Source organism: Tiliqua scincoides, chromosome 2 (genome assembly GCF_035046505.1).
Source record: "Tiliqua scincoides isolate rTilSci1 chromosome 2, rTilSci1.hap2, whole genome shotgun sequence".
In the NCBI taxonomy this organism is placed as follows: Eukaryota; Metazoa; Chordata; class Lepidosauria; order Squamata; family Scincidae; genus Tiliqua; species Tiliqua scincoides.
The window spans coordinates 84,568,322-84,594,843 of NC_089822.1; the positions used below are offsets into that span (position 1 = coordinate 84,568,322).

A 26,522-nucleotide genomic window follows, 5' to 3' on the forward strand; every position below is an offset into this window, starting at 1 on the left:
GTGCTGTGAGATGAAAAAGGTTGAAAATCACTGGTATAGAAGAAGGTAGGACTACCCTTGCTCTTCAATAGCAAGGTGAACTGAAGTGGGTGAAAAATGAAGATAGGGAGGTGGTGGGGGAGTAAATTCAAAATGGCACAGGAGGGACTGATAATGCCAACCTTGCATCACATGTTATGGCAACCAGTAGATGCCTACAATGCAGTGACCTTCCCTGCAGCAGAGTTAATATTATGTCATTCACTGGGCCTGGAAATTGCCACTTTCTAAGGGTTTAGAGCAGGGGTGTCCAAACTTTTTGGCAGGAGGGCCACATTATCTCTCTGACACTGTGTCGGGGGCTGGGGAAAAAAGAATTGATTTACATTTAAAATTTGAAAAATTTACATAAATGAATATATTAAAGATGAACTTATATGAATGAATGAATGGTCTTGCAATAGCTCAAGGCCTATAAAAGGCCTTGCACAAAGCAAGACTGGCCTTTCCTTTGCTGCTGCTACTGCATCACAGAGGTGAAACAGCAAGCAGTGGAGGGAGCCCTCATCCCACAGCTCACGTGAGAGGTCAAACAGTCACCCTCAAGCTGAGAGCAGTTGTGTTGGGCCAGTGCGGGCTCCAATACATCTCCAGAGGCTCATTGGAGACTGGGGGCTTCCTGAGGGCCACATTGAGAGGCCTCAAGGGCCACATGTGGCCCCAGGGCCGGGGTTTGGGCACCCTTGGTTTAGAGCAAGGAAGTCCCCGGTATACTTTTGGGTAGAGACTAAGAAAACAAATACATAAAATTCCTTGTAATATTACTTTCGGTAGCCAAATTTTAACTCGAGGAATAAGATGTGAAATACATTATAAGGTAAATCCTTTATTATACTGTGCATGCTTGACAAAAGTGCATTAAACCATGGAGCATGTTTTTAGTATGCAAACATTCCATTGTGAAAGGTGGACACTGATGTGGTTCAGGCAAATGGAATTCTTTCCAGTAGTACCTGTGGTATTTGCCAAAATGCATCAAGCTACAGTTAGGCATATTTCCCAGTAACATGGTCTCAGTGTGGTGACACTGTCTCTCCTTACTGAGGAGAACTCTAAAGCCATGCAAACCAAATTTAACAAGCAGAATTAAAAATAGTTTGCTGTTCTATTGTGCATTTTTGTAAAAAGGCTAATAAACGGAATTTGTCTCATTGGTAGATTGCATCAGTAATAATTATCTCACTGATTTTTCAAGCATCTTGCCATTTGGAAACCAAGAAGCATGGATGATATAGGAAGACCCTGTATTCAGATAAGGATATTCTATGCTTCTTTCAGACTCCACCCTTCCCACATCAGACAAATTCAACCTTAGTGTACAATTACATGTGTAAACAAAGAAAGCAGTGATTTGGGTATCAAATGAGCTGAAATACAAAAAACAACTGTTGTGCAGTTTATAGGCAGTTTTAAAATTAATATCCCATAACATAGGAGAGATCAGATGTGAATAATCCAACAGTGTTCCCCCTTAAACTGTTAAATAGATAACCCAGAAAAATATCAATACCCCAACGCAGGGCTTTTCAAACCGGGGCCCTGGCCTCTGCCCCCTTAAGGGCAGGGGCAGCCTGGATGCATGGAGGAGGCAGTGGTGCAATCCTCAGGATTGCGCCGCTCAGGGGGCCTACAGGGGCTTGGCTGCCCTTACCTAAGCCTCCTGAAGCCTCCTGGGGGTGTGGGGAGCCTGGCACGACCTTCTGCAGGACTCCCCACAGCAGTGAAAGTAGAAGCGGAGCAATCACGCCCTGCCTTCGCTAAAGCGGAAGTGGTGTGCGATCGCTCCGCTTTCACTTTCACTGCTGTGGGGAGCCCTGCAGAAGGTCGCGCTAGGCTCCCCGCAAGGCTGCAGGAGGCTTGGGTAAGTGCAGCCAAGGCCCCTGCAGCCCTCCTGAGTTGCGCGATCCTGGGGATCACGCCGCTGCCTCCCCCCTGCCTCCCCCCCACCCCCACAAGCACTTAGTGGCTCTCAAACTCTCCCGGAGAGTTTGAGAACCACTACCCTAACTCAAATGTATTGCACAATCAATGTAGAAGGCTACAAAGGGCAGCTGTTCTAAATACCAAAGCTACCCATGGCTTCTTAATTCTTGCTATGCAAGATACATATGGAACAGGCCACTGGAGCTACGCTCAGCCTTCACCCTGGGATGCAGCTAAATCTCAAGTTATGACTTGCTCATGTGTTGCACAACTAATTCACACAGAGCTAGGATGGAAGAATCTCTCCTATATTGACCTGTTCTCTGCCCCTATGTCTATAAGGGTTAAATCTGCCGACAGTTTTTTCCCCTCTCCTGCAATAATACTTAGCATTTTGACACCATAATGAATTTCCCTATTCATAGAGATACACAAAAATATTGCACCTAGAGAACAGCACATTTCTGCATTTGGCAAATAAAAACAAAAACAGCAGCACACCTCATATTTCTCAAATACAGCATGACTTCATGGCAGAACTTGGGTGTTTTTACTTTGTGAAATCTGCTCACTAGAACCATCATATTCCGTTTTATGTTGATATGAAAGGCCATGGAAAGCAGGCAAATATATACATTCTCTTTTTTCCAGTAATTAAAATGCAGAAGGGGTAATTATATGCTGGAGTTAGAGGATGATGACAGACATCTCAAAGAACCAGAATTTTGCCACTCCCACACTTTATTGACTGAACTGCCCACAAAGTTTGGCTCTAACCAATTTTATAAAAGAATGAAGAGCCCAGGAACTCTAGGGGATTTATTTGGCTTTTACTCTGAAGCTTATGAGAGGTTGGCAACTGCTCTCTTGGCCATAAAACCTAACTTTCCTATTTTGGGCTGTGAAGATTTGCAATTATGTTAGTCGCTGAACACTGCAGCATGCATGATGGTCTCACATAATCAGTAGCAGAATAGCTTTGCTTGGCATTTGAACACAACACAAATGCAACTCTTGAAACAGTACTAAACATGGTATGCTGCACAGTTGTGGTTAATCTTATTGGTTGCTAGCAAAATTTTTTCCCCTTGTCAGTGTTTAAACACTATAGGTTTCTTGTGATTTCTGAAGGGTAGAAGAGGAGAAAGAAAGTACAGATGACACTTTGTATTAGTAGAAGCTGATTGTCTTAAAATCATATTTGATGCTTTGATCTTCCAATAGGGAAGGGACCAATGTATCACTGTGCCCAACTGCACACAAAATTAAAAAGGGATAAAGCCAGTGTGCTTTTCTAAGAGCCTTTTTTAAAGCATCCTTTTGATTAAACATAAGCCACAACCTTACTTTGTGGTTTTGAAAACCACATTAATTTGCATTTAAAACCACCACCACAATATTTACTCTTACAGTAAACAAAATAGTGCCTCTGATGTGTGCTCAAGTTGAAAGGACTGACTTCTACTAGTTCTGCCTCCCTGCTTTCCAACAAACTGTAGTGTAAGTTCACATTCAGTTGGACCAGACAGCACCACTTGCTTGTGAAGAAAAATGTTATATTCCCTTAATGGATGGCTTCGAACAGCATTGTGGAGCTGTACCAGTTCTCATCAAAAAGAAACGTCTTTAAAATGCCGCTAAGACATCACGTTCCTGCATGCTAGTATAGAAAGGTCGGCCAAAGAGAAATGAATGTAAACCAGGTTTGATCTTCTCTGCTAAAGCCATTATTATGTTAAGATCGCCCTCTGCTGTTAAATCCAGGTCTATCTTCAAGCTACGAAAAGACTTAAAAGGCTTTTTGCCTTTTTGCCTATGGAAGGAAAAAAAAGGTGTAGTTAAACAGAATAATTTAAAAATTACACTAAAATAATTCAGTTCATTTATCCCATTAGTATTATTCTTACGTGTCATCTTCTATGTATTTAATGAGCGTCAATGCTTTTCTGTGAAGGACTAATAGAAACTGTGCAAGGAACACACTCCTCAGAGACAATCCAGGTTTCAAATTAAAGACCTGTTAATTGCAAAAGAAAAATTCATACACACATTACATAACACAATTCTCACTTTCCTCAGGTACCCAACTCTTCCCCGTATGGGCCACCATATAAAATGCATTTACATAACAAGAAGATTCCTGTTACATGTCATAGCAATGGGCATGCAGAGGTCAGCAGTGCATCTGTGTACACCCTACCTACACACACACAGTGTACACCTCTGCCAGTAATGGCAGTCTACTCAGTGGCAGAGTTGTAGGCTTGCTCTCCTTTCAGTGGCACCCCAAGTCTTTTGTCCACAGGAGTGAATGGCAACTATTCACTTTGTGGGAGAAAGTACAGCTGGCCTGCAACTTACACAAGGGTTACGTTTGAGTCAGCAAGTAAAGCTAAAATTGCATATACTCAAAGTTACCTTGACAATTCCTTAAATCAAAAAATGTGTACTCTCTCTTTAACATTTACAAGAGGCAAATTTATACCAGATTTGTTCCCTGGTCTCAGGCTCACTCCAGGGCATGTATTTAAGTAGAATGGTGGGCAGAATCTCCTGCACAATTTAAATGGTTTCTTGCCTTTTTTCTTATTGTTCACCAAGCATGTATAGTTGAATTCATGCAAGTAAAGTGTGTGTAAGATGTGGGCCAACTGTAAAGCACTCAGGCTCTTGATGTCTCCAACCACTGACAATCAGGCCTTGTCCTCTCCAGAGTTTTGTTTCCTAGTCACACAAAAAAATGTTGGAACCTGGCTTTTATAAAGAGAAACAGGATACATGCACACCTATACTGTATTAGGTATACATGTGCTCTATACTGTATTAGGTTCTATGATATGAAAACCCAAAACATTCTGAGCCTTGGGACTCTGTTCCTCAACTGCCTAATTGCAGAAGTTACTAGTTTGACTGCTGTTGTCAGTCTGCTCAAGGAGTTCTTAAAAACTGATTTAAAAAAATTTCTAAGTTACTTAGGTATACTTGAAGATTCCTCTATTTTTTCAGTATAAATAAATCATTACTTGGTGGGCAGCCCACTCCTAAGTGTTGTTGCGCAGGCACAGGTGAGAGAGGTGGGGCGGGAGAGAGTGGCGGGAGGCCGTATGTATGTGGGAAGGGGCATTTCTTGGCAGGTGGAGGGCAGACCTGGGTAAATTGGGCCCAGGAGGGATTGGTGGCAACAGAACACACTATATCCTAACCCCCGTTCTAGATCTTGGAGTTCTAATAATAATACAGGTATTTATATACCGCTTTTTTTTGGTTACTAGATTTCTCCTCAGACTTTAATCCAAGGCGGTTTACATAGACAGGATTTTCTAAACCCCTAGCAGGGATTTTTACAATAGAACAGCTCTAATCATCTCTGACAGCTCTAACAGATCTCCTCATTCCAGCTGGATTTCTTTCTGGTTTAGCTGCTTCAACTTCCACACTCAGTTTGACAGCCACTCCACTCTGCCACCGAGGGTCAGCTCGTCAGTATATCAACGTGTTGTCAGTTCTCGGATACTTTTGGTTTTCGAACTGGCAGCCTCAGATCTTCAGCCATACAAGGCGGTAGAGCTCTACCACTGAGCCAGACCCCAAATCTTATACAGGCTTCTCAGATTTGTGCAAAAGAAGCCCCATAGAAACAGCTGGGGTGTTACATGCGGTAAGGAAAAAAAATATTCCCTTACCCAAAGTAGTCTCCAGCCCAATCCAACCCTGCACTGGATACAATACAGGCCATGTACCAGCGAAGGGTTGCAATTGCTGTTAACTTCAAGGTGAAGTATTGTGAGAAAGTAACAGCCAGTAGGCAGCTAATCTCATTAGCATTTGAGTATCTTCTCCAAAAATAATAAACATCTTTAATTCAACATAGAAGGAAGTATTTGCATTAACAAAAAAACACACTGAGTTGTGAAGAAAGTGACTAAGCACCACTGAAATCAAGGAGACAACTCCTGTTAATGTAAATGGGATTCAGAATTCTAAATTTTTCAGGAGTTTCCATTTTACTAATTTAAATGAACCATTACCTGATCCAGGAAGGCTTTCACTAAAGTGTCTTTGTGCAAGATATCTTGAAAAACATTCCTGTAAAAAATATAAGAAAGCATGAAGAAATGTGAAAAATTTCAGTAGAACAGGAAGTTTAACTGCTACACTACTGTAATTGTGAATCTTTTATTTAGAACATTCTATGCTGTTTTGTTGGCAGTGTACAACAGTTTATTGAACATATATTTATACTGCTTTACAACAATATGCACAACCATATTATAAAATAAGCAACAATGGATTAAACAGTCACAGAAAGAAGACCCCATTTAGCCACCGTTTTGATGAAAGAGAGAGGTTTCATACTCTTCAAAGTTCAGTACGGAGGTGGCTCTTAACTTCTTCTTTAGGGAGAAGGTCCCATGGCTTTGAAGCCACGACTGAAGTAATTTATTTATGTAATTCTGTAAACCACTTTGTTGTCACGTTGAAAAGCAGAACACGAATATTCTTAACAAGGAAAACAACTCAACTCCTAGTTGTTGCTGCTACTATCTACCCTACTGCAACAATACAACAAACAATAGTTGTCTTCGCTTGTGACTAGGCTCATATGAGGAACAGTCCTTAAGACAAAGGACTGTCATTTCTCTCACATATACAAGTGTAGGAAACAAAGAAAAAGCAGATTGCATGAACTTAGCTGCTAAAATACTGATATTAAAAATGAATTAGATACAACATTCCAAACAGCTCTGTAAGACTATATCAGAGGTTCCCAAACTCTCAGGGATTCTTTGGACCTTGTAAGCCTTTGCAGGGGAGGGGCAGCGATGGTGCTTCTGCAATCTTGCTCCTGCAGCACAAAAAGGGTTTTTCTACTTTCCAGGGGTCCCTATGGCCCTCCAGAGGGTTCAGGGAGGTCCAAGCCCCCTCTGCGGGCCTCGCCATGCATCAGAACTGCTCCAAAATGCGCTCGCGACCCACTTCTAGTTTTCATCTCAAGTGCATTTTAGTGATGAGTGCATTTTAGAGCGGTTCTAAGGCACAGGGAGGCCCACAGAAGGGGCTGCAGGCTCCCCACACCCTCTGGAGAGTCACAGCAACTGCCCACAAGTGAAAAAAACCATTTTTGTGCTGCAATAGCAGGAGTGCTGTCACCACAGTTGCAATGTCTTTACACTCCTTAAGGGGCTAGTGACCTTGTCTCCCCAGTTGGGGTGTCACAACACCCCACTTTGGGAATCACTGAACTAGATTGTTACCCAGACTTTCCCCATTTTCTATGTTCTTATCTAGAACATTGTATATCACTGTATGTAAGTTGTACCAGTTGTGTGGACGAGGTCTCCACTGACTACAAGTGGCACCAGCATCTATTTGCATGTATAAAGCATCACAGACTTGATGTATAAAGCATTAAACACTAGAGTGCTATCAGATCTCACATCCCCTCAGCTACATGCACTTCAGTGGAGTCAGTTCGTATTCTCAGCCACAGGCCGATGTTTCAAATGACCAAGAACCTAGGAAAACTTCTGACTCATAAGCAATTGCAAATTAGTATGAGTGTTGAATGGTGTCAAGAAGTGTAGCTCATCACTTCTTGCTGTTGGTTTACAAGAGCCTGAGAATTTTCAAGTCTAGTACTAGTTGACTACTTTTATCACCCTACTTATGTCTGTATGATTACTATGTAATTAGCTATCCAAAGAAAGGCTGCCAACATTACAGAACATAGGGAAGGAATACTGCGTCCTTCCATCTGTGTGAAGCACCCTGCATCTCAGAGGAAAATAAGACAGAGAGCTCAGTGGTACAGAAAATCTTTAGTAAGAAAAGGAGAATGCACATCAAGGGTATGATCTTAATCATGTATCTGAAAAATGAGAGCTGGCTTCCTGGAGAAATTGAGTCCTAGAAGACATGTGGCATAAATACACGGGGAGGTTTAGGTTGAAGCTAATTTGACAGTTGGCATAATGGGCATAACAGTACTGTGTTAACAGCATAACATAACAGCATAACGGACATACTGTGTTTAATCCAAGATACATGCAAACACTGAAATACTGAGGGTGTATGTCTGACAGTCTACTCGTATCTTTACTAGAGAAGGTTTGGCTCAAGGGAAATGACATACATATTCTAATCCAAACCCTACAGGAATACATACAAGTCAGGAGTGAAGCTTTCATCAGTATGGATAATGGTATCCTGAGCCACCTCTTCATCTGAAGTTGCTCTCCAAAATGCTGTTAGCTCAGACCTCATGTATCGACGCTGATTATAGATATGTTCATGGCATGGAGGCATCTGTTTCACTGTATTGACATCTACATCTATGTGAGTGGTAGGATATGGAGCATACATCACTTGACGGAAAGGCAATACAAAGCTTCCAGTCACATCCTGTTACAGGAAAAAAAAATAGTCTTGGCTACTAATAAAAACCGACAGAAATTTAAATCATGAGATAAAATCAAGTTATTAATCTAACCAAATCTATGTGGCATTACTGTCCTAGCAGGCAGGTAAAATGTCAATAGGTGTGACCACTTAACTAAAAACGTACAGCTGTCATAGTAACAGAATTGTCAATATGTAGAGCATTCAAGGTCTTGATCCAGAGGACTTGGACCAGCAAGATGTTCCCATTATCAAGCTACCAAAAAGCTACATATTCTCACTGATCTCATGCTCCTACAATCATCAGTGGGCAATTCATGAATGCACAGGGAATTCCGGAGTATGGGCTCTTGATTCAAAGGAGCATGGCCAAGCTATTAAGCATTCTTTCAGACAATTCAGAAGTTTCAATGAGATAACAAACGTAAAGTTTAAAAAAACGTTTTGAATTTTAATGTCAAGCCACAGTTTTTAAACTGCAACATACGCTTTATTATAAAGGCAGGAACACCTGCAGAGCAAGATGAAAGCTTCTTCCAATTGCCTAATTTTGTGCTCTTCTAAACTAAATGCTATGCTGCTTTCCCATCCCTTCCCAACTAGTTCAGTGTGGGGAGCTGTTCAGTAGAACCACATTCTACTCTTCTCTGTAACAAAGCCACAGGTACCCCTTTTGTGCAGCTTACAGAGCAGAATTGTGGTGTGTCATTTTGTTCACCACAGGCAAATCTTCTCTCCATTCTGGAGTTATTCGGCAAGGATATATAAAGCTACCTCCTGAATTTGGATTATATAAGCTCAGAGTTTAATTTACCCTAAACCTAACTAGTGGAGGAAGGTCAGATGAACAAACGTTTTGATCAAAGACCTCTTCACAGGCATTCTCTCCATTTTTAGGATCTGCTACATTCACTCATATTTTGATACTTATGCCCTTGGATTTGTTTTACTTGTTGCTGCTGTTTTTATTATCCTTTGTATTGACATTTTTATCATGTTGTAAGCCACCTTGAGTCCTCAAAAGGAGAAAAGCACTTTAAATACTTTTATTAAATACTTTAATAAAAATAATACACAGTGGCAATAATTGTATCAAACGCCAATACAATACAATTTTATTCTCTTTAAACCAAAGTAATGTAATGCCTTCATCAACATCCCAATCCTGTCTGGGTCTTGTGCTGACGAAACTGATATTCTTATCAGCGCAAGGCCTGGCTCAGCAACAACACACAGGCCGGGGTCACCAATGCAAAGGCTTGGTGGCTCTGGGTGTGTGCCAATTATCTACGGAGCCCCAGAGAAGCTGGTAAATAGGTGGAAGAGGCATGCCAGGGGAGCATCCGGGCAGCTATTAAAACCAGCCAGAGGTGTGTTAAGGACAGGCTGGGGTGGATATTAGTAGCAGGAACAGCATTGATATTGTATACCCCCAACTTGACACACCCCCTTGGACCCAACCAGATTTACACCAGCCAAAGAGCTGGCACAAATCCAAGTAGCCTGAAAGGGAGGGGCAGAATCAGTAAATTTTTTTTTACTTCTTTATCATTGCCTGGTCAGCCCACAACATGCAGTGGAGACTGCACTAATGCTGCTCAATGCTCTGGGCCCTCCCAGGACACGATTGCACCATAAGACACCTGAAACATCACAAAGTAGTGAGCAAACTTTGTGATATATCAATTAGTCCTAATAAAAGTATTAGTCTGTTTGGGAATTTTTTCCTTTCCACTAGACCAGCATGGTTACCTACAATTTGTTTGCTTTTCAAAATAAAAATGTCATTAAGGCCGCAATCCTAACCAATTTTCCAGCACTGACATAAGGGAAATGCAACTCTGAGGTAAGGGAACAAATATTACCTTACCTTGAGGAAGCCTCCATGACTTCCCCTCAACTGCAGGATGCAGCACATACCCCACTGCCACAGTTATGCCAGTGCTGGAAAATTGGTCAGGATTGGGCCCTAAGTTATATTTAATGCAATGGGTGCCAAACTACGGCTCACGGGCCGGATCTGGCACCCACCAGAATTCATCCTCCGGGTTCTTACTGTTCCACCGGGGAGCCTCTTCTTCCTGCTGCAAATTGCCCACGAACATCACACTGGATACCTACTCAGTCATCCCAGCAGGATTTGCACTCAGATTTCTAGGTAGACCTGGCTGGCCGGTGCAATGTTGGAGGCAATCTATGGCATGAAGAGGACGCTCCCTGGAGGAATGGTAAGCTCCGTCCACGCTGGGGAAGGGATTTTCTGGACACAGCAGTCTCTAGTCTGGATATTGCTGACTTAGTACCAAAATCTAATTTTCCAGTGCCGATGCAGCAGCAATGCAACCTCAAGGTAAGAGAACAAGTGTTCTCTTACCTTGAGGAGTCCTTACCTTGAGGAGAACAAGAGAACAAGTGTTCTCTTACCTTGAGGAGTCCTCTGTGTCTGCCCCCTCCCCACAGGATGCAACACATGCCCTGTTGGCATGCCTGCATCACTGCTGGAAAGTTGGATAGGACTGGGCCGTCAATGGAAGGGAAAAGAACTCGTTTATCATTCTCCTTGACAGCAAGAGAAGAAGAAATAAAGGAGGGAGCAGCAGAAACCAATATTAATTTCTCGACTACCAATTTACTTCTCTTACACCAGGGAAGTGTTCATTCAAATTCTGCATCAAAGGAAGCCGTATTTAAGCACCCCATGTTTTGCTCATTCTGGGAAATACAGAAAAGTCAAAATACCAGATACCTGGGTTGAAATCTGCATTTCAATTTGATGGGGAAAAATGCAACACTGAAGAAAGCATCTAGAATATCTTGCAATCTTAAGTGTGACATCTAGTCAGAAACAGGACAAACAAAATAATGATGCTAGCACAAAAACCATTTGATTAGCGATCAAGGACTTAAGTTACTGACTTCTGAGCAGAATCCAGCTGAGCAAATAAAAAACCCAAGACCTTACCTTAAGCAGTCCCTGCACAAAAAGGCCAGATTCATACTTGAAGGAGGTTTCACTTCTACAGAGCCTTGAACACTTTCGCTCTGCTGCAGTAAGAAAGAGGCAAAGTGTCTGTACTATCTGCAATACAAAAACATAACACAACCATAGGCAGGGCACATAGACAGGATAGGGCAAAATTCAGTTCAACACACACACACACAATACAAAAAGTTTACCTTATTTACTTTTTCTGCACTGCTTCCTACAACTACTGAACATCCACAGGTCTGTAAGTGTGAACTGATGGCTCTGCAAGCAGAGATAAATAGAACACTTTAGAGCAATCCTACACACTGGAACTTCAAAATAGAGATTTCAAAAGTCTCCGTTTATACTGGAAAAATCAATATTCCAGATTTAGTAAGTAGTCTGCACTAATGTAAAGTGTCAGGACTCATATCTTTGTGGCCATATCAACTATCTCAAAATTACTCTAAATTTAGCCATCTCTAAATTAAGAATCAAAGCTCAAGTGTGATTTCAGACAAGAAGTCTCCACCTGTAATTTATGTCAATTACACAAAACAGTAAACTGACAAAATTTACACTACCTGAAACAAAGTATTTTGTCTTGCACAAATATGTGAGCATCTTGTTTTATTCCACAATCATTACAATATGGTTCCAAAGTTAGTAAAGGAGAACAGAGCCATGCTCATCACATGGTAATGATTATGAAGTGGACTTTGTTAGATGTGCATTTTATAACATAGTCTGGATACACAGTAGCAAGAGAAACCATTGAAACTTTTAATTGAACAGAACCTTAGGATTTACACAAGCAGTTTTATATTTGTTCATACTAAGTAGCCTGAACCACTGCAATGGTTTTCAAGTGATTGCGTTCCATACTGAAGGAGCTTAAGCCCAGAAGAATGGAAGTTCCCCATTGTTGAAAGAAATATTATCTGGGAGCAAGCAAAGCAAATAACGATAACTACAAGGTCTCTGGAGACTTGACAGATGTCACTCGGACCAAATCCTGTTAATAAACTCTGGTTAATTGGATTTCATGAATGGAAATGGGATCACACCTAAACTGTTCAAGAAAACTTAAGATCATTGCCCAGTTGGCAATTCACAAACAGAATGCAGTTTTCATAATGAAAAACAATCAATGACTTTTCTTGATAGAAGTTGTGATGGATTTTTCTTCCATAGTGTAGGACCTTACCACCAGACAGGGTCAAAGTATTTCACTTCCAACCAACAAATACATATTGTAAGAAGTTGAATGTATATTTGCAAGCCACTGAGTGGGAGACACTCACACAACCCAGATGGAGTAAGCACCATGATTAATGGGGCTGCTCGTGAACAAATTTGCAAAGTTGTCTCCATGGTTTAGTGACCCATAAACTCTGAACACTCAAAACATCTCAACCAAAGAATTTTTGCTGCCATGGCTAGATTAATACCATTGATGAGATCTTTTTCACAGTATCATGTATGACACTGAGGACAATTCTACCCCAACCTGACAAATTTAGTTTTATGACGCATGGCACAAATTAGTAAGTTGTTCTTCCCAACACATTTCACTGATCCCTCCCATATGCAAGCATGTACAAGTTTAACAGTATTATGTAGACAACTTGCTCATTGGGAAGAAACCCATACATGATTCAAAAAGAACTACAGTATTCTCTACTTACTGAATTGCCTGCATTTTTCATCTGCAATGGTTTCATGCAACAGAGTTTGTGATAAGGTTGCTTTTAAGGCAAGCTGTTTTGTAGAGTACAGCTTGAATGATATTTCTCTTCAGGTACCACTTCACATATTACATTTACTACATCTGTATAAATTCCAAGCTCTCTGACACACATTTGAAGGAGATATCCACAACACCAGACAGGATGTCTGTGAAAAAGCTACCAGTGATTGGATCTATCTTGTCTGTGTACCAAGAATTATTTGGGAAGATACACTTAAATATCCCAAGTCTGACAAGTCTTTTCCATAAACATACAACTATGCAATTTTACTCATGATGGTCCCACTATCCTCAATGAGATTTGCATGCTCTGTCTGAGTGTTTCATAGTTACACAAACATTCATATACATGCATCTTCTGCCTGCAATATATAACTGTTGATGCACAGCAAAATATTCTGTAAGAAGAATGATTTTAGTGTAGAATGCTCAAAGTGTCACAGATTTTGGAAGCTAGTTTAGACAGAGTCTATGCTAGCTACATCCCAACTTCCAGTGTCAAAAAGGAAAAATAAAATTTACCTACAGATTTCTAGAGGTGAGGAAACGGGAAATCCACCCAATGACTTAATTCTTCTACTGCTTTTCTATACACTTCTTTAAACCGACAGCACTTCCAAGCTTCCACAAAACATATTAATATATGTCTAACCAAGCCAACTAGTAAGATACTACAATGCTCTATACACTCTTGTTCAAACAAATTTATAGATCATATTTGTATCCAGAGCAATCTATTTTTACTTGAAATTTTTTAAAAAGCATCTTCCATATGTGCCATAAAACCCCATTTATAAAGACGTTCTTTATCCAACAAGCCACCTCCCTTCCCTATCCCTAAACCTCTTATTTAAATTACTTTTAAAAAGTTGCACAAAGCATTAACAAAATCATACTTAAGGAGGAAACCTTCATGACAGCTGTCTCCAATGTCGTCATCATTAAGCACTGTGTCACTTATCTGAAGTGCAATGAAACAAGGGGAAGAGAATAAATTTTAGTGAGCAATATCACATGTAGGTGATAGATAAATGATAGATAAAAATACATTCTAATCAGATTTGAGTGCAAACACAGCCAAGAACCATACAAAACAAGTCAATATCTAAGTTGGTCTGTTTTTATATCCTTGTCCTCTAAGAGCATATTAAAGAAATACCAAGCCTTAACCATGCTTGAAACAAGTGTAAACATGCACCAGAATCACATACTTTCTCTCTCTTCTCTTTCATGACCTCCAGGATTTCCCTTAACCATAGTTAATCCTACCTTTAGAATCAGCTTTTAACACAAAGCCAGGCATAACATTTAAGCCTGGTTAAGTCAGGCAGAGAGAAATAGCACAGGGTCAGGAATACTCTATCCTGCCACCTGTTCTCCAGTTGTGCCTGACCTAGAAGTAAACTAAGTCAAGAGAAAGAAACAGTTTCCCTTATTTACGGCCCAATTCTCTGCAGCACATGGGCTAGTGCACTGTGCTGCACCAGTGCTAGCAGTTGTGAAAGTGCCGTAAAGCACTTCATGACAGCCTAGCAGTTGCTGGCACTGGTCTAAAGGCCCATGCACACCAGCAGGAGAGGTACATGCCAGATCAGGTAAGATGGGGGGCAGTGGAGGGTGTGCAGATTGGATTTGGAAGGGGGGATTTGTGGCAGCCATGCATACCATATCCTATCCCCCTTCCTGGGCCTGATCTGCTAACATGGATCCACTAGGGCTTGCTCTAACGTGTGCAGGTCCAAATAGACCTGTTGCACAGGCTGGGGCTTACCCTGGGTAAAGGGGGACAAAACCCCTTACCTTGAGGAGATTTCCAGCCCTCCAACTTCCCCAATAGGATGCAGTGGAGCATGCACTGGCCCCTCTGCATCAGCACGGGGATGGTGGTGGTGGTGGATAGGATTGTGCTATTAATCCAAACATCCATGCTCACATCTGTAGAGGTTGAGCCTCCTTATTTGCATGGGTTCCCTTCCAAGCACTCACTTGAATGGCAAAAAATGCACCATAGCAAATCAATTTAAAAAACAAAGTTTCTTTGCTCTGGTGACAGCCTTGCTGACCTTTGTGATGTAAGATAAGAGTCATTAAGAAGACAATCCATCAATGTTGTCCTCCAAGAGCTTAGAAAGGAGCTTCACTCAGCCCCTCCCTTCACCAATGCAAAGTGATCACCTTTCCTTCAAGTGCTGAGGGGAAGGGAGGGGCCACTGGCGAGAGAAGGACTAATGGATTGTCAGCCAGCTGCCTTCTCCCTCTCTCATTAAGGAAGCTAAGGTTAAAGAACGGTTCAGTTTTTTAAACTGATTTTAAAGGGCTGCATTTCCCCCTTCTCCAGGGATCAGCACATTCCTTCTCATTTGCAGGGGCCATTGGTGTTGAGTCAAATTCGTGTATAAAAAGGCTGGACCTGTATTACCATATTTGATTAGCTGATCTCTCAACAATCCAATAAGCGCTATTCCAACAACCTAAGAGATACTGGATAGCTTCCTGACTAGTACTTCCATTGAAAGCAGCTCCCTCTGGGTAAGGAAGGAACACTTCGTTCTCACAAAAGGTTCCTTTTCCAAGACGCCCTTGTAAGTGAAACGCTCTTCCCATTTCCCCAGAAAGATCATGATGACAGAAGCACTAGTTGGGATACTTTGGGCTCTTTAGGAATTTTTAAATTTTACTAATTTGTAATAATTTTTTACACTTTAAAAGCTGCATACAGATGACAGCAATTTCATCTAGTAACAGTATAAAAATTACTAGTGTGTGATGTTTATGTATTAGCAGAAACCCACTAAGGGAATTCTTGCTGCCAGAGAGCTAAAAGAATACCCATTTATGATCTTGTAATAATTTATTATACTAAAGGCAGTTAAAGAATGGAAGCTCTGCTTCTTTTCATGATGTAGCTAACATAAGGACTTACATCTATTTCTTCTGGGACACTGTGCGACTTCATAGATGAAAGGAGTTCCATTACAGGAATAACTTCTCCTGTCAGCATTGGAATGATGCTCTGGCCCTGTGCAATAAATAATGCTATATGAAATAAAAAGCAGAGCATGCACCAGAGAGAGTTCCTACTTAAAGAAAAGAATATGCAAAGGCTGAACAATTTTTGAAGAAAAGAGAAAGGGAACCTAGTCAAAGAATTCTTCAGATTCATTCCAATGTAGCCTACTAAAAGATAAGCATATTAACCAAGAACATAATTTCAGTAAAGAATTTATAAGCTTTTATGCCAAACCATTCAACAAGTCTGAATTCCTTGGAGCAAAGTAGAACTAAGATTTAAACAGACTATAGACTTAGGGCCCACTCCTATCCAACTTTTCAACACCAGTGTCCCTAGGCGTGGGAACATTTGTTCCCTTACCTTGTGGAGGCCTCCATAACTACCATCACAGGATGCAGTGCACACCCCACTGGCATGGCTACACCAGGGTTGAAAAGTTGGATAGGATTTGGCCCTTCCTGCATTTATTTATAAACAAATTTAGGAAAAAATTGTAAATTGCTTATTAAGGAATTTCTTTATGTCATCTACAATCAAATCTCTCCTAGTCATATCTTGCTCAAGATGTTTTGTACTTTCAGTCAATTTCCTTGTCAGGCCTAGTATTGTCAATTTATCTAGTCAATTTACCTTGTCAATTTACCTAGTAGTAAAAGCCTTCCATTCTGACAGATTGGTAGTATGGTCAATCTCAAAAAACTACCAGCTTTAAACCTCATAATTCTTCTAAATCAAAGGTGCCTGAACTCGGCCTGTGGGCCACTTGCAGCCTTGGGGACCCCCAATCTGGCCTGCGGGTAGCCCCCAGTCTCCAACTAGCCTCTGGCCCTTTAGCAACTTGCTGGAGCCCATACTGGCCCGACGCAACTGCTCTCAGTGCGAGGGCAACTGTTCAACCTCTCGCGTAAGATGCAGGCCGAGGGCTCCCTCCACTACTTGCTGTTTCACATTGGGATGCAGCAGCAAAAGAAAGGCCTGCCTTGCTTTATATAAGACCTTTTACAGGCCTTTAGCTATTGCAAGACCTTCATTCATTCATATAAGTACTATCTGTAATATATTCATTTATGTAAATTTGTTCAAATTAATGCAAATTAATTCTTTTCCCAGCCCCCAAGAGTGTCAGAGAGATGATGTGGCCCTCCTGCCAAAAAGTTTGGAAACCCCTGTTCTGAATGATTTATGTGCAATGAAAACATAATACTTTCCAGCTTCCTGCTTTATTCCAAAATGGTGTGCATGTAGTAAGAAATGTGTGGGTGGGGACTATCAGATTTTCTCAATGTGTCCACCATGTCATCTTCATGGAAACTGTGTCCTTTGTACAGGCTTTCCAGAATATCCAGATGTAGCAACTTCTACAGATCTGCACGATTCAGCAAGACAGAACCAGGCCTATTTGTCATTTTCTCACTGAAATAAATGGGCCTTACACATCCTTAACTTCCAGTGTTTGCTACATGCATTCAGCAATTTATTTATTTGAGAGATTTATATCCTGCCATTCCCATGGCAAAGCAAATAACCAAGGTGGCCTACAAAGCTCTATAGTAGAGTACAAATGAGTTTATTACAATAATTGTTTTATGGACAGCTTGTAGAACCTTTTTCTTCCATATGGAATCCTTCACCGTGTGGTCATCACATCTGGCATCTGGGTATGCGTTCTGAGCTTCCAGCAGGAGCAGTTTCAGGTCAGCCAAGCTGTAAAAAGCAACTCCTCCTGGCTCTGTTGTCTCATGACAGCTTTATCAGCTTTCTTCCAGCAGCCTTTTGCTCAACCACCAGACCACACCTAATAATCCTAATGCTAAACCTAATAATCTAATCACACCTAATGCTAAACCTAATAATCCTTACCTGATCTTCCATTCTCTCTGTGCCTTCCACGACAGCTTTCTGAAAGTGTTCTTGCCTCTCCTGTGGAAGAAAAAATTAGTACATTTCAGAAAAGTTGCGTAGCTCTAATCTACACATTTTTAATGAATACAGTACAGTATATAGCTTGCATTTACATTTTGGATTACAAAAAGGCACAAAAGCCCTAGCCCAGTTAAGTCAAAAGTACTCCTATCAAAATAAATTTGAACTCTATCTTAAACATGAGATCCTGCATGATGAAGTGCATGTCACTGGGTTTGAATGTGGGAGATGATCTATATTCAAACCACTGCTCAATCATGAAGTTTGCTGGACTTGCTGTTTTTGCATCACACAGGAGAATTACTATAAGGCACTGTCCATGTGAAACACCCACAATTAGATAAATGTGCAGGACTGTGACTTCTCATCATGTTACAAATGCACATATCAATTTTGAATGATTCTTAAGTAGTTGCTTGTCCATGTCTTCCTTTCAAAACACAACTATGCACTTTAAAGTCTCAAGTGCACACTATCCATAGAGGACATTCCGGGACATTCCGGCATGCTCATGGAAAATGCCTGAGCCCTATTTCTAATGACTTCCCGCCCAACTCGCTATAGTCCTCATATGCCATTCCAGAGTGACTGGAGTGGGAGTTCAGGGGAGATTACTTGCCCAAGTGACATTCTGCTTGCACAATTTAAGATACAACTTTATATTTATTACATGTGTGTCAGAATGGCAATGATCATCTCTCGTAACGATGCAAGACTTACAGGCATTTCCAAATCTCTCTCAGACACTGCAGTACTTCTAGAGGCCAAAACAGAAACTTTTTCGCTTGATGGCATCTACACTGACGCATACTGCCAATTCCATTCAGTTATTGCTTATTTATAAGTCTACAAACTAGGGTCCAGACATCACTGATGCTAGCATTCATGTGAAATGGAGTTTGAAATGACAACAAATTTGGAAGAAGAGAGGATGGAGTCAAAGATGTATTTCCTACTTTTCCTCCTTGTTTTACCATCTCCACCTGTGATGAGGCTACTACAATCTCTGCAGTAGTTCATTTTACTTGTAAGCAATAGGATCAATAATTTTGCTCAATTTAAACTTTTATGCTGTCAATGTTCTGCTGTTTTTGCTTTCTACGTATTTAGCCTGCTGTGATCTTTGAGTAGGAACAGAAACACTTTTCATTTTTGCACTTAGAAGTCTTGCGCACAATGTACGAGAGATTTTGCCCAGAGAGAAACAGAGCTATCACCACTTTGAGCACATTATGGTAAAAGACATTTTTCAAGCAAACAACACAGCACTAAGTACAAGAATTCAGTTATTCTTGTGGTATTCTAGCCTGCTTACTGTCACCTGTTATGTTTTGTTTGGTAAAGATTGCATGAATTGAGTGCGAGAGGAATGAGAAAAAGCAGAACATATTGTTATACAAGATTATAAAAATAAAAAACACTACAAAACTCAGTTGATTGCTGTCTTAAAACTACAGAAGTCAATTTGATACTTGCCACAATAAAGAAACCAAATCCTAGATCAGTGGTTCCCAAACATTTTAGCACTGGGACACGCTTCTTAAAATGACATACTATTGACCCACCTAGCTTTCAGAGACTAAAAAAGTTTCACCATACCACTCAAGCCTCTGTTTTTATCCTTTTTACTATAGTGGAACTGCATTCTAGAGCATTTGTTGAGCTCCACAATCATCGGATCGGGACCATTCTGGTGGCCTTGCCCTTTCACCTGGCTACACATTCATTCCAATCCAGGGCATGCTTCCAAGCAAGTGGACCTAGAACTGTGCTCCAAAGTAGACACATGGGGTAGTCGCTCGCTCGCTCGCTCACTCAGAAAAGCTGATAAAGATTTTTTTTTAAGTAAAAAGAGATTAATCTGACTGTGGAATGAAATCTCTCTCTCCAGTGATAAGGTGTCAGTACCTTCCTTTCCCGCCAGAAATCCTATACACACATTCCTGGGAGCAAGCCTCAATGAATAAAACAGGGCTTACTTATAGGTAGGCATGGTGCCCCCCCCCCCCGAACATTGTTGCTCTTTAAAACTGAAAATAAGGGAAGGGCAAGCTGTGGCTAAGGAGGGCTCTGCTGCGAGACAGTTCAAGGCAGGTATGTCAAACTTGAAAAGGGTTGAAGTTATCATTCATGGTGCTTGCTGAGGGCCAGGAGTGATGCTCAGCAGATAATGGCCAGAAAAAAGCACTTTGTTCTCACTTAAAAACTCATTAGCTGCAAGTGACAAAACCAAATGTACAAATCTTGTTCATATTTTCATTATATAAGAGCTCAATTATCATGCTGGGAGAGTCCAATTATAACAGGGGCCGGAGAAATTGCTTCCAGGGGCCACATTCCAAGACAATGTGAGTAATACTATACCATGCAGTGGTAAAAGTCTTCTTTTAAACAAGTGTTAGGAATACTGTCTGAATTAATTCACAGTACTATAAGGAGCTTATTCCTAGCACAGATACCAGGACTCAAAAGCCCAGGAAAAACAAGGGGAAAAGCAGATATTTAACAACCCATAGGGAGAAATAAGAGTTTGTGAAAGGGTTAAAAGTGCTTTCAACAGAGAAGCAGCCTACCTTATGCATCCATATCCTTCCTTTTCTTATAATGTGTGTCAGTCTGTCAACACACACTCTGTGAAGGGGAAGGTAGAAACCAAGTTCACTCTGTGGAAGGATAATTGACAGACCATACGTACTTCTGTCCCCATTCCAGTTTCCATCGAAAATTAATGACACAATGATGACTCCTTTCTCAGCCAAAACAAAGAACTTGACATCTATTGCCCCACTCTCTGCATTTCGTAGTATTTCCCCATTCAGAGTATGGTTTGCGAGGAATGTTATTTCTCCATCACTGAGAAGCTGCTGCTCGGTTTTTGGTGCCCAGATATGTCTGACCCTGGGGCCAAGAATATTATCCCAGTATGCAAAAGTCGCAGCCAGTAACGGTGACTCTCCACTCAAAGCAATTTCAGTCTTGGCAACAGCAGGAGAAGGGGGAGGACACAGAGCAGACATCATGAGCTCACATCATCGAAGTCTCTTTTTTAAAACCTAGAAATTTGAACAGAAGAATGGGTACAGCAGACAAGGTTTATATAATCTCTCTTTCTAATAGGAACAACAACTATTATAAACGTTGGGGTACAAAGTTTAGCAAAAGCAAGAGCAATGTGTTGATTCCCATTAGCCTTAAGTTAAAACTGCATGTTCAAGTGTCAGAGTTTAATAAGCTTGCATGTGTACTTCCATGTCACTGTAATATGTTCCTCTAACAATAGAGAGACTTGCTTTCAATACAATTAGGATTGAACTTTTTGGACTACATTCACTTTAGTGCTGAACTCTGATTGAAAGTATACCTACTTCTGCATGGCTCACACTTTTGAATTAATAGCTACCTTAAATTTCACACCAAAGCTATTATTACTGGAAGACACATCACTAGTCCTATCCAAAATGAATTAGAATGCAGCTGGTTTAAGGACCAAGAACAATTGCTTCTGCAGTTCTGAACTAGGTCAGTGGTAGAAAAATGAATTGAGTAGCTCTTACTGTATACATACCCCAGAATCCACAGATTTGACTCACCATGGATGCCAGTGGGTAATAGGGTCAGAATTTTAAAGGCCTTTAAAAAGAAAAGAAAGCACCAAATCAGGTTCCTACTGTTTTGTGGCCAAATCACACTGCTTCCATGCCTCTAGAGCTGTTTTCAGGACTAAAGACCCACTTCCAGGTCGCACAGAGGTTCCTTGCTGCTTCCAGCCTCACACCAGAATGCTCACCATGATAAAGGGGAGCCCCTGCATTACAGCTGAAAGTTTCCCTTCCCCCCACCCCCCTGGATCAGTATCATTCCCTCCTCATACCTATACAAACATTTTTCATATTCTTATACAGGGACATTACCCCCTTATCAGGACATCTGTAATCTGGACTATTCTGAAATCTAGATACTTTTGCCCAAGACTTTTTTTTAACCATGCTGTAGTGTGAACATTAGAAGGTCTTGTGCTTATTCCCACATACAGTGCAGGTAAAGGCTGTAAGTTCTAGTCGCCGCTTTGTGGTGTGTACCTGTATAGACATTGTTGAAAAAAGTCAGACAGAAGACACCCAAATGGGTAACAGTAAAAGAGCAAAGGGGGCATTTCTTATTCTAAAAGAAAAGAATTATTCTAAAATTTAGGCAAATCCAGACAACTTCCCGTCCCAAGAGTCTGGTTAAGGATACTCAACCTGGATTCAACATTGGTGCAAACTAAAAAAAAAAGATGGCCCTCTCAAATAATCTGGATATTACACAGTATAAAAATTGTTAATGCACATATGTGGTTTTAGTGTAATTTTGATCACGCTCTGTTCCTGCCTTGCATAAAAGCAGAATACCTCTAAAAGGTTTTCTGCGTCACAAACCAAAGAGGAAGGAACAAGATTGTGAGGAAGTTTCACAATGAACTGGATGTTCCATGCCTTCGACATACTGCAGACAAGGCAACATTGATTTTGACCTACACCACAGAACCTAAATCCCCAAGTCAATTTGAAGCTTTCACCAACTTCAACTGAACTTACTTCCATCTTTACATAGAAACTCAGACAGTAAACTGTGAAAACCAGCTGAACAAAGAGAACAAGAATTAATGACACATAATGCAAGTTATTCTTAATGAAGCAGAACCAAAAAACCTGCAGTTTTAACACTGATTTACGTCATGCTTAGTATGTTGGAATAATCACTAATGGCATTTTAGCCTATATTTGCATTTGTAGATTATAGGATCAATTATAATATGTATAAAAAATGCCTGAGAAACTGACATATCGAAGTTAAAGCAGACAAGTTCTTTCAGACAAAAGCAGTAGGTTTTATTACAAAATCTCCAGACTCACTTTTATGAAGTGCAAGAGTAAGTGAGACAAAGTATGGTTTTAAGAGCTCTCCACTTTATGAGGGGTCTGTGTGGTCAATTAGAATCACATCTACATGACTGGCGCACATCTCTTTGAAAAAAATGCCACCATTTGCTCTCTGCCTCTGCAGTCGCTGATGCAACCTGAAGCATGTTTTCCATCTAGTTTGGTCTAACCCACTGATTCTCAACCTGTGATCTGCAAGACCCTGGGAAGTGGTCCGAAAGGTCACAAGGAAAAAAATTTACCTTCAATCACTTTCAGCATTTCACCAAGTGAGCTCTCCACCACACACCACCAGAGAGCACTCCCCCACAGACCATCAGAGAGGTTCTCCACCTTCTCTAGTAGTCCATGGAGGAGTGCTTGCTCATGAGAAGCTTCCCTATGGACTACCAGAGAACAGACTGCCCACAAAGACAACCAGCATTGAAGTGTCAGCTGCGGGCAGTCCATTCTCCGCCCTCTCTGATAAGTCCATGGGGGAAGCACTCGCTTGGGAGACACTTCACCCATGGACCAACAGAGGGGGCAAGTAATAGACCACACACACCAGCAACAAAAACAACCATAAATCTTATGCCTGTGTACTCCATCTGAAGACTACTATAAGCTAAAAAGTTAGGGTTTTTCTATCATGGCCCTTGAACAATATTTTTTATTTTAAATGAGCACCCTGCCTGCTCACTGTTTTGTAATGCTGTGATTTGATCTAATAACTAGGTACAGTACTACATTATTGTTGCTTTTAGATTTTTTCTCTTCCTCCACAGGCCAGTTCATTACCTGCAACGTTGTCATCATCACCATTATCTGTCTTCACACAGTCTGACTGGATTTTTTGTTTTTGACTGCATTTTGTATATATCCACCTTTCAAGTTCAAAGTTCCAGGACCTAGGATAGGCAGCTATTTTTTGTTTTTATGTTACTGCATTGCAAATATCATTGTACTCTGTACACCGTTCCTAGTGAGGCTGCCTTTTGTGATTAACTGATTAGCACTTGTGCATGATGACTAAGGGCGCAACCCTAACCAATTTTCCAGCACTGGCCTAGCAGCAATGCAGATCCAAGGTAAGGTAACAAACATGTTTTTACCTTGAGGAAGCCTCCTTAACTGCCTCCCCACTGCAGGATGCAATGCACACCACATAGGCACAGCTACGTCAGTGCTGGAATGTTGATAAGGATTGCGCCCTAAATGTCATAATCACAAAAGAGGATAAGGCACCCCAAAACATAGGACATCCAAGAAACATGTAGCACATGGCAAAATAAAAGCTACAAACACATATATTGATTTCATGTGGTTAATTTAAACACTATGTTGCTTATGAAATTGAAAACTATACTACATATAATTTATTAACTACAAGAAAGCTATGTGCTGCCTGCTCACAGGGAAAAGGAGGACATTAAGTTTTTCCAGGAGAAGAGGCCAAAAAAGAGGACATGTCCTGGAAAAAGAGGATTCCTGGTCACCCTTTACTTGTGCTCATCCCAATGGTGTTCAAGTGCTTTTCCAGGTGTTTTTGGATAGCACCCAAGGAAGGCCCCTATGACAAATGGCATGACTCTCGCTTTCTTGTGCCACAGTCTTTCAATTTCTATTTGCAGGTCTTTACCCTTGGTGATTTGCTCCGGTCCTTTATCTTCTACTCCAGTGGTTTTCAAAACTTTTCACACCAGGACCCACTTTTTTTAGAAAAACAATCTGTCAGGACCCACCGGAAGTGATGTCATCACCCTGCAAGTGACATCACAGCTGGAAGCGAAGTCATCAAGCAGGAAAATTTTCAACCACCCTAGGCAGCAATCCTATCCATGCTTACCCAGGAGTAAGCCCCATTGACTAACACTGTTGAAAGCATATACGTCATAGCCTGTTAAAAGCACAGATGTGCAATGCTTCCCCAAAGGCAGTCACAAACCATGGTAGCATGAAGCCTAACATATTAAGAAAATACACACTGAAATGAATGGGGACCCACCTGAAATGGGCCCACGACCCACCTAGTGGGTCCTGACCCACAGTTTGAGAAACACTGTTCTATTGTGACAATGATGATGATCATCTACTCATCTCATACAGCACCACTGAACTGACCCACAGTGCCTTGGAAGGACCTGAAGTTAACCCCGCCTCCTTTCAGGCATCACCCCCACAGCTGGGGAGCACTCCCAGAACTGTCAGGGGAGGGGCAAACAGAACCACTCACCCGCAGACATTTAACGGCCTCGCACGCGAGCCCAGCTAGCGAATGCCCCCTTGCCACGCCCACCGCTCGCGAGGCTTCTCAAGGTTCTTACCTGTTCTCCCACCACCACCTGTCCGGAAAGCCCCTCCCACCTGCGCGCGCAGCACCCTCCACCCGGATAGAACGCAGGTGAAGCAAGAACACCCCTCCCAGGTCCTGGCTCGGCGTTAGCACTTCATAGAACGCAAAGACAGACACACACACGGCTTTGGCTACTGCGCATGCGCGTTACCCTCTCGGGGGGCTGTGCCTCGCTGAGGTGCTCCTGCGTTCTTTTCTGGGGAGAGGACTAAAGCTGACGTCAGGGTAGACCAAAGAGATACATGTGTAAATGGTATCATAAACACTTCCGGTTCTTTTTGCAGCTCTTAAAAAAAATCAAAGCACTGTATGGGAGAACAGAGAGGGAGGGGAAACAAGATGTAGACCCTTCTTCGTTGCTTTCATGCCCCTGCAAAATGATAGTCTGGTCTTGCTCTTCTTCCCAGGACCTGTCACTTTTTCCCCAGGAGGGCTTTTAAATAGGGTGATCAGATACAAAGGGGGACAGGGTGCCTCTGCCTTGGACCAGAGTATAGAAGAGGGAACTTTGTCGGGGCTACTCAACAGGGCAGGGTTTAAAAAGCTGCTCCTGCCTCAATTCCTCTTCTATGCCATGGTCCAAGGTGGAGGCACCCTGGGTATCTGATCACCCTGGGTGGGACAGAGTGCCCCCACCTTGGATCATGGTATAGAAAAGGAATAGTGGCATGGGCAGCTTTTTAAACCCTGCCCTGTTGAGCTGCCCCTGCCCACATTCCCTCTTCTATACCATGATCCAAGCTGGAGGCACTCTGTCCTTCATTCTATCTGGTCACCCAACCTTTAAAAGCTTCATGACATACAAAAGGTAGAGCTGCACCTGCCAAATTAACCACTCTTTTGGACAGTGGTTAAAAGTATAAGTACTCTGTCCCACTTAGACTGATCAGATGCAATGCAGAACAGGTGGCTATAGTTTTAGCCATTTAGAAAAGGGAATTTGGGCAGAGGCAGCTTTCCAAACCCTTCCATACTGAGCTGCACCTGACAAAATTCCCTATTCCTCTACCTTGGACCAGGGATTAGAACTCTGTCTCCCCCTTTGTATCTGGTCATCCTATCTTTAAAAAGCTTCATGACACGCAAAAAATCAAAAGGGAGATGGGATATAGTTGACCTGATGGATATATTTCTATTGTTCAGGTGTGCAAAGGGTGATGGCAAAGCACTGCAACAAGTGGAAGACTCTCCAACTCTGCCTTTTAAGATATGCCCTTCCAATCCTATCAGGGGAACCAGATACAAAGGGG

General features: G+C 41.6%; 1 protein-coding gene across 5 annotated transcripts; it reads right to left on the reverse strand.

Moving 5' to 3' along the window:
• Window positions 1-845: 845 nt before the first annotated feature.
• C9orf72 (C9orf72-SMCR8 complex subunit) lies at window positions 846-25,392 on the reverse strand. 5 transcript variants are annotated; one of them, XM_066618566.1, is made up of 12 exons: window positions 25,244-25,392; window positions 21,606-21,645; window positions 20,589-21,068; window positions 17,953-18,012; window positions 16,003-16,098; window positions 13,976-14,040; window positions 11,539-11,611; window positions 11,324-11,440; window positions 8,129-8,364; window positions 5,991-6,048; window positions 3,870-3,979; window positions 846-3,775 (listed from the first exon to the last, which is right to left on the reverse strand). In XM_066618566.1, the coding sequence occupies exons 3-12, from the start codon at window positions 21,033-21,035 to the stop codon at window positions 3,589-3,591; spliced, it is 1,449 nt and encodes a 482-aa protein (XP_066474663.1). In that variant the 5' UTR covers window positions 21,036-21,068; window positions 21,606-21,645; window positions 25,244-25,392; the 3' UTR covers window positions 846-3,588. The 5 variants fall into 5 exon arrangements, with proteins under 5 accessions (XP_066474663.1, XP_066474665.1, XP_066474664.1 ...); XM_066618568.1 differs by having other exon boundaries at window positions 21,581-21,645; XM_066618567.1 differs by lacking the exon at window positions 25,244-25,392 and having other exon boundaries at window positions 21,606-21,769.
• Window positions 25,393-26,522: the final 1,130 nt, after the last annotated feature.